Source organism: Anabrus simplex, chromosome 2, assembly GCF_040414725.1.
Source record: "Anabrus simplex isolate iqAnaSimp1 chromosome 2, ASM4041472v1, whole genome shotgun sequence".
In the NCBI taxonomy this organism is placed as follows: Eukaryota; Metazoa; Arthropoda; class Insecta; order Orthoptera; family Tettigoniidae; genus Anabrus; species Anabrus simplex.
This window is the reverse complement of record NC_090266.1, coordinates 672,758,902-672,768,446: the sequence shown is the minus strand read 5'-3', so window position 1 is coordinate 672,768,446 and position 9,545 is coordinate 672,758,902. Positions and strand designations below refer to the sequence as shown.

The window sequence follows — 9,545 nt, the reverse complement described above, 5'->3', positions numbered from 1 at the left end:
TAGGGCTCTCGCTGTAACCAAAGGTTAATACTCAGTTTATTATAGGAATTTTGAAGGGGCAGACAAAAACTGTCGTTATAACAGGGTTCTCGTTATATGCCGTAATCACTATAGTGGACTTCTACTGTATATGTTATCTTGGTGTTCGAGATTCTTGATTAGCCTGACATTATTTGTGATGTAATCTCAATATTTGCCTGACGACAACAATTTTATCAGAAATCCAGTCAACAGGATCGATATATCTCTCTCTCTCTCTCTCTCTCTCTCTCTCTCTCTCTCTCTCTCTATATATATATATATATATATATATATATATATATATATATATATATATATATATATATATATATATGGCTGTTTTTATTTTTTCTAATACAAGTATTGTTCTTATTTGTATAATTCATCCTAAAGAATTTGAATTTCATCTGAATAGTAAGGGTTCAAGTTAGTCCAAACAGAATCAGGGGGAAATTCCTTCTAAATCAACAAACAAGGAAATACAGAAAACTAACTCTTCACTTTGTTGTTTAGAAAATAAAAACAATGCAATTTTAAGTTTATATGCAAACATGTTTTATTTTCATTAAATATTTCATCCAATAATTCAGAAGAATTAAATTATTGTATAATTCTCACAGTAACAGATAGAAATAAAAACATGTGAAACAATATTACAAAGCAGTATAAATAAGATATGTTCAAAATATTCAAATAGTCACCAGTTTCAATTGTAGAACTTTTCTCCAAACAAAGAACAATCATTCAGTCCTGGGAGGAGGAATGTACCAAGGAAATATGATGTATACAATTCAGCTGCACTGGAATACCTAAAGACAAGCAATAAAAATCGATTTTGCATGATCTGGAAAGGAATTGAGCATATATTATTCAAAACTCGTTAGAGAAAATACTGGTCTTAGTTGCTATTGAAAGATTATGTACCATCAATTCATTTTTATGTAATACAGAGGGTAACATGTGATATGATTGTCTTTTATCCTTATAGATAATATGCATGGCCCAAAGAAATCTGGAACAGAATTTTAAAATTAACAAGTTATTGAACTACAGTTGGAAACATTTATGATGTTAATAAATTAACCATCCATACTGGAACAGGTTTTCGTTCCACATAATTCTTCAAAATATACACTTGGCTTATTGATACAATCACACAATACTGAAATTCTCCCAATCAAATCAAATATACATATTAATGAAAGAGTTCAATTTCATTTTTTCTTACGAGTAGTGCACCTTTATGCAACCATTTAAGAATAAAATGGTCCAAAAAATATACAAAACACATTACAGGATTATACAATTAATATACATCTTTTTTTTCACACCTGGGAAGGCAAATATTTGGTCGACTAGAACCAGAAAAATGAAAACAATAAAATACTTCAGATTTGTACACGCAAAAGAAAGTGCTATTAAATTATACAATGCACATATGGCCAAACAATAATGCTTCACTATCTCCATTCATTCAACAGTCAGGAGGTAAAACATGTTATCATTCTTCCTGGTTATTTCAATAATGTTTTCCACATTATATACAAAATGTACTATAAATATGTGCCAAAGATACACACTAAGTGCGTCATATGAAACAGTGCATGGTAGCAAAGGCCACTGTTAGTATTCGTAAAGTTGCAATGCTTGTTGTAACTGCTCAATAATCTGGAAAGGAAAAGAAAAAGAATACATTACATTCCAGTAAAAAACCTTATTCAAATTTCTGACAAATTTCAAAAATCAATTACCAAATTATAAACATTAAGAAACTTTCCTCTATCCACTATGGAGTCAAAGTAGAGGAATGGTAAAGCCAGTGTGGACTATGATAGCAAATATCACAGGGAATGTAATACTGCACTTCTCGAGTGTTGTACTCTTAATGTGTTTCCTTCCACTTTCCTTACAATGTTCAGTGGTAGGAAAATGCAAGTACATTTTATCCAGTCACAAAAATCTCAGACATGCAAATCAGGCTTACTACATCACCAATATACACCAAAGGTACATAAACATCACAAACAAGTGATTTAAACTAAAGGCTCGCACAGGTTGGAAGCAATTTTTTAGTATATGTAATAGTGGGTGTAACTTACTTTGTTTGTGTTAGAATGAGTACAGGTGATGTAAGACTAAAAAATAAAACTATTCAGTGTTGTTCTGTACTACAACCAACTTCCACCATGACTCTCGTAATAAAGCTACAGGGTATCAAGATTTAAAAAACGAAAATATTGCTAGAAGCAAAAATATTAGTTCCTGATTTTTAAGAGAGGGGTTGGAAGCTACTTTGTACTAAATGTGGCTCCTTGGCCTTTAACCCTAGAGCTGACCTGCCACTTTCTCAAGTGCGACTGTTGGAGTGACAGATGGTCAGGAAGAATAGACGTAGTTTGTAAGAATCTTAGCAGATGGTGGAAGCTGTATGTTTTCTGTGTGAACAAGAATTTTATCTTCCTTTTTGAAGGTTTTTGCGAGTCCTTAGAGGCATTTGCTTCAAGTACAGGCACTGTCTCAAGTAAAATGGCGTAAGTTCATGTCGACAGTTATGATATAAAAATCCACAGCCTGTTTCCAGTTTTAATCGGGTCAGGAATGGAATGAATGAAGCCCCCATCTAGCAGTGAATATAGGAACTGTGTTGGCTGCCAAAGCCTGGCAGCAATGAAATGAAGCAACTTATTTTTAAGACACAGATAGTGATGTTTTGTATTCATAGATGATGAGAATGAAAGTAAACTACTGGCCACTACATCCTGAACTCAAATCACTGACTTGGACAACAAAGGTAGGCTCCAAGGGACTACTACTCATACTCTGCTGCAAGTTAATGTTTTAAATGCAGATACTGGGGATAAAAGTGCAAACTAGTGTGATATAGAAGCTCCAGAATGTAGTTTACCAGGAAAATATACTGTATATTTAGTGTACATCACCCTCCACCTCGAAATATACCTCCTCAAAATGCAGCTCCTCCTTTATAACAATTAGTTCACACAGAGACCGAGGTCGATAGCTGCAGCCGCTTAAGTGCGGCCAGTATCCGGTAATTGGGAGATAGTGGGTTCGAACCCCACTGTCGGCAGCCCTGAAGACGGTTTTCCGTGGTTTCCCATTTTCACACCAGGCTGTACCTTAATTACGGCCACGGCCGCTTCCTTCCCATTCCTAGGCCTTTCCTATCCCATCATCGCAATAAGACGTATCTGTGTCGGTGCGACGTAAAGCAAAGCAAAAAAGTTCACACAGAGACTTAGCAGAATATTAATTATAATATTACATTTTCAGAATTCAGATATTAACTGAACTTCCAAACAATGATTTTTTTTTTCTAATAGTTTATAATTGTTGGAATATTTCCTTCCCTACTGCCTTTATTTTTTTGAGCAATTACTTTAGTATTTTAGCAGAAATACAGATCTCTCAGCTTTAAAATGGTGTATCACATCTGTATATCATGATTTTTCATAATATTTTAAAGAGAAGTTTGAAGACTGTTCATTTAAGAAAAATCTTTTCAGCATCTGAAGGGAAAAAATCTGCAGCAGTGCTAGGATTAACAAAACCTACTGCTGTGTGAAACCAAAGAGACAATTTGTAAACCTTCCACCACCAGCACACTGCACTGCAAGGAGGGGTGCTGAACTTGCACAGCTCTCCTCCCATCAAATCACCTGTTCAGTTTGCTTCATTAAGAGAAATGGTGCTGAACTTGCAAAGTTCTACTCTCATCAAATATCGTCTGTCCAGTTTGCTTCACCAATAATCTCTTCTAATATCTGTTTAATATACTGGGAGATTCAATCCATCCTAGACCAAGAAATTATCCATACTGCACATGATGCCATAATTCATGTACCCTTGTGTGTAGTAGAGTGTGCAGCCAGGTGTGAACATGTGTAAATGGCTTACTGGAAAAATTATATGCAGCATGCTGAGTGAAACCATACTTATCACTGTATATATGAATGGATAGGGATGATTCCATGTATCAAATGAAATGAAATGGCGTATGACTTTTAGTACCGGGAGTGCGCGAGGACAAGTTCGGCTCGCCAGATGCAGGTCTTTTGATTTGACGCCGGTAGGCGACCTGCGCGTCGTGATGAGGATGAAATGATGAAGATGACACATACACCCAGCTCCTCTGCCAGCGAAATTAACCAATTATGGTTAAAATTCCCGACCCTGCCGGGAACCAAACTCGGGACCCCTGTGACCAAAGGCTAGCATGCTAACCATTTAGCCATGGAGCCGGCATGTATCAAGTGAAAAATTTAGAGGATGCACAACACAAACGGGTATGTATGGAGTGGTGCCGTAACTGGGAAGCATGGACTCCTGACGAATGGGGTTGTATTGTGTTCGGCGATGAATCACAGTTCTGCACTACCCCGGGTGACTTTTGTCAGTGGATGTGTAAAAAGAATTTATGTACGACAGGCGTGGCTGTAAGTAATCATCGTGTCTTCATCAACTTGATGAGCTTGATTGGAATCTCTCTCCATGTGAATTAAATTTATTTACATTTCAACTCCATATAAATTTTTAAAAATTACACCTCTGTAATGACTAAATACCAAATGCATACACAACAAAATCATTAACCTTCTGAACATAAAAAAGCAATATTACTTCACCTTGACAACGTACACCTGAAGGACTCCACATACACTCACCTACATCAGTCATACTTGTCAAGAAATATATATCTACAACACTACCCGTATCTGCCAAGAGCTGGGAAATTTAGATGAGCAATGCTCAAAAGCCAACATCACAAAGCATTCCTGAATACCTACAATTAATTTTAGAAAAAAATTTGCTAACTTCCTCCTAAAACAGTGAAATACCTTGTGCCTGAATAATTTTCTTCTTTTCTTCATTTACAATCTGCTTTACTTTGCACCGACACAGATAGGTGTTATGACGAAGATGGATAGGAAAGGACTAGGAGTGAGGAGGAAGCGATCGCGGTCTTAAGGTACTACCTCAGCTTTTTGCCTGGTATGAAAAAAGGAAACCACAGAAAAACCATCTTCAGGGTTCTCGGCTCTCGATCCACTATCTCCTGAATGCAAGCTGATAGCTATGCGACCCAAGCTACACAGTCACTTGTTCAGTGCTTGAACACATTTGCAGAGTTTTATTACACAGAAATTTAGTCAATTGTTTCTCAATTTTAAAAAAACTTTTATTTTTATGCGACATCTGATATTGTGATCATAATAACGGGATCTCCAGTTTTACATGGAATCTGAACCGCCAAGTCTTGACATTTAATTTTGGAAATCCACATGCATTTGCTGGGATTTCAACAATAGCTTTGTGAGAAGCCAGCGAAGATGCCACTTGGTTATCACAACTTCCATTTCCCAGTTCTGTCAGTAACTTATCCAAATTTTCTCATCAGAGATGTATATAACAAATATATATAGTGTTGAAATGTAATTTATAACTACTGGCACCACTTTTAACACATGTTAGAGAATAACAAAGCATTGTTCACAATGTCATCATTAGTATGCTGTTTCTTGAAATGGAAGCGTGCCTATTAGAACTTCTCTCAACCTCATCGCAATGCACACATGTATATACAGTCTTTCTCCATGTGGCTGTAGCATCGCCAAAAGTCCACTCGTAGCAACACTTGAACTTAAATATCTTCAAGCGTCTCTCAGTCAATGCATCTTCATTCAAAACCGGAGCATGCAGATAGGTTACCGAGCGGCCGATATGAAAGCTGGCGATCTCTCGTGTTCATCCACATTGATGAATAATTATCTTCAGCATATACTTCCCAACTGTGGTTTCGAAGTCATTTGTTGTAACACTTTCAACTTACTTCAACCATCTTTACCGAATTAGTCACTGTTTCCCCTGTCGCACAATCTTCATTGCCAGGCTATGTGTACCGACTGTTACCCAAATTAAAAGTTATACATATATAAGGATATGTATGTTCAATGTTCCCTAACTACAAATCCTCCTTTTAATATTATATTCTTAGATCTTAACAAATTCACATGATATTCACTACTTTATATTACAAATTATTGACATATTCTGAGTCATGGTCCTCCTTGTGCTCAGGCGGCTAGGACTATACAATCCACCGGTGGTCCATAATCCGTTAGAGGAGAGATCCTCACTTGGACTATGTGTAAGTAGGATAGCATCCTGCTTCATGAATTTACCGAGCTCAGAACATTTTAAGCAAGCCTCGGACCTATGGGAGCAACGGAGTCCCACTCCCATTTTACAGGCGAGGGACTCCTTGGAAAAATTCATAGAGGCTTGCAGACTGAACATTGAAAGGCATACAGTCTATAATGATAATGTATGTATGTACGTACGTATGTATGCATGTTATTTTATGAAAATTTCCTAACCTAAAATCGGGAGGTCATACTTGTGTATGGTTATATCATCCTCCTATGGTTCCTTGGTGACTTCATGGATGGATGGATTAGGAGGCAGTTCCTACGGATGTACTCTTCTCCTCTGTCAATGAACTCTTCTTAATTGTTGAGCTTCCATGATAACTTGCACAGCTGTTCTTTTAGCAGGGTAATTTCGGAGGACATGGCGCCTTGGAAGTTACGGAAATTCTGACCGAGTCTAAGGATTCTTCCCTAAGGTTGGCAGAGCTGGGTAACAATTTATGTGCTTATTCACCTGCTGGATGGACATAACTGTTGATATTTATGTCCAAACTCAAACCGCAGCTGCACAATTTCACTTGGCACACACTTGTGGGTTGCTGCTGATTTATCAACCAGATTATCACATTTTCAAGAGAGATATCAGCTTACAAATAACAAGTGACCACAGGGGTCCTGAAACAAGAAAACAATTACTTGCAATGTCGAGTATCAGTATGCACAGTTTAGTAACAGGATCGGCTCCCTATCATATGGGATAATATTTTACCTCTTATCGATATTACCGTCCCACTAAGGTAGACTGAGTACAATTTCTTTGATGTAGAAACTTCAGAAACCATTCTCTGATAGATTTAAAGCAGAGTACATCAGGATTTAGAAGGGGATGGAACAGATAAGTACTGTAAGAACTCTGCTCTACCAAAGATGTTATGGTTGACAGCTATAAATCTCTCTTTGTTGGTCTAATGCTTTGCTGCAGAAATATTCTGCTGTACCAAGAATTGCCTTCTTACTTTTTACTTGCCATGCCTTATGAGTGAGAAATTTGCAATTTTTTAAAAACGCTATTTATTCGGGGCGTAGATCTACAGAGATCTTTTGCCCTACTTTGCAACATATGTTATGAATCTGCGTGTATTTGGAAATTGCGGAAGTGTAAAGTGTTAAATGTGAGGAAAGGAACGTTAAGGATGACATAAACACCCAGTCCCCAGGCCAGGGATATTAATCATTTACAATCAAAAACCCCTGACCCGGCTGGGAATCAAACCTGGGGCCGCCGGGTGACAGGCGGACGCGTAGCCCCCTACACCATGGGGCCAGACTTTCCATTTGTTAAAGATTTAAAATTGTTCAAATCAGATATAATTTTTAGTTCCACAAGCAATGACCTTACCGTCTCTTGACATGGTAATTCTATTTCAGAAAAACCCAAAAATGATTACCAATTGCACAAATTTTACATGTGTTTGAAGTTACCCTCCTATCCTGATGAAATGCATGGGTTAGGGAAAGGGATGTTTTCTCTAAGAAATAAGTTGAAAGGTATATCGTAATTATCTATTGTACTTCAGAAGAAATGTAGGAACACGTAAAGCAATCCTGACTTTACATCTGATTTATTATCATTATTATTATTATTATTATTATTATTATTATTATTATTATTATTATTATTAATTACAGTCGTATCGGCACACTATTTTAAATCCAAAACCGGTTTTCAGACTCTAAGGTCCATCAACAGTGTTAAAATTGTTTACAACATTTAAGTCCACGTGAGTGTGTCATCAAAATGAGTTAAAATAAGTTTAAAAAAGTTAAAATGCAGCCCTGTTGAGATCAACTGTAAAATAAGAAAAAGAAAGAACAAGTGTAAGAGTGCAAACAATACGTATAAACATACAATGTTGTTTGTAAAAGGTGCAACATACCATAGGAAGGGCTGGCTTATCCTTGTGTTCAGGCTGTTATCGAGTACTGAATAGACATTCAGCTTTAAGTGCAGAGCGTGCTGGAAGCACATGACATTATGTCACCTCGAGGTTGTGAATAATATGTTGCTTGCAACTGTTTCATTTAAAGCTTTATCAGGTTCCCTTATCTGTGCCAAAAATATCTCTCTGGTTTTGCAGGTGCTTAATTCAAATCCATAATTACCTTTAAAAATTAATTTCATGTCCCTTTTGATCCCCAAAAATGTATGATTATTGTTATAAATGTGTTCCGCAAAAGCTGAGTATCTGTTGTACTGCCTTGAAATGTTCTTAGTATCTTTGATTTAAGGTTTGTCCAGTCCTTCCTATATGAAACATTTTGCAGTCTTCACAAGTGAGCCTATAAACTCCCGAATTGGTGTAGACATCTTTTTTGTTGATACTAGGTGCATTATATACAGTAGAAGTCTGTTATAGCGAGAATTCATAACAGCGAAAAATTTACTCACTATTGTGGATTGTTGTTATATCAGATTTCTGTATAAAAGTCGTAAAAAACCCATACACATTAAAATTCGGTATGAAACGGCAATCAGTTTATTCAAAACTTGCGTTTCCGCAGATGATATCCACACTACGGCTTACTTGTTATTTTTCGAAATCCGATACTATGTGAAAGTGTACGTTTAATTTAATTCTGAAAAAAATATAGTTCCGTATTTCTCGGAATCCAAGACTAACCCCAATTTTTCCTTCAAAAAATTTAAATCAGGCTCAAAAAGTATTTTGTAAAATCATATGAATGCCTTTGTTGTACAGTAGGCCTACGCATTTCAGACTATTTTTAGACGCCGAACATTGGCTTTCGTCGCGCCGTTTTTTTTTTTTTTTTTTTTTTTTTTTTTGCGGCTGCACAATTATCCTTTATTTCTGCGAGTTTAACGACCATTAACTTATAATTTGCATAATAATACCGAAGAGAACCCATTGAAAATTTGCCGGCAATACCTATTCCATGCAGTTCTACAATACGATGATCCATCAGGAAATTATTCTTGCTGTCTATAAAACCGTTACTTTTACTTAGCGTCAGATATAACAGGCTACCGCTACATGCACGTCTCGCTTGCCGCCTAGCGTTGTATAGGCCTAATGGCGGCCGTTGAAAGTCAACGAACGAGTTTATTGCGCCACGGTATGGCCATTCCTCCCTTGCGATTTTCATGCACATACCTCACAATTTCATCTTCGACTTCTTTAAAGCGTTCTTTTTGCGGACCACTGAATGCATTTTTTATACAGTTTGCATTTTTTTTACCTCTTTGTCTTCACGCTAACGCCAAATATTGGCTTTAGTTAGGCCTATACTGTATTTTCTTGCACAATTACTTTACATTTCCGAGTGTTTAATAACCAT

The 9,545-nt window shown here is 36.7% G+C and overlaps 1 protein-coding gene across 3 annotated transcripts in view; it reads right to left on the bottom strand.

Moving 5' to 3' along the window:
* Nucleotides 1-552: 552 nt before the first annotated feature.
* SH3PX1 (sorting nexin 33-like protein SH3PX1) overlaps nt 553-9,545 on the bottom strand; it is a 328,612-nt gene continuing 319,619 nt past the window's right edge. For all 3 annotated transcript variants that reach the window (XM_067141233.2, XM_067141235.2, XM_068226248.1), the window contains exon 12: nt 553-1,689. In XM_067141233.2, the coding sequence (XP_066997334.2) occupies nt 1,645-1,689 (45 nt within the window). In that variant the 3' untranslated portion in view covers nt 553-1,644. The remainder of the gene's footprint in view (nt 1,690-9,545) is intronic.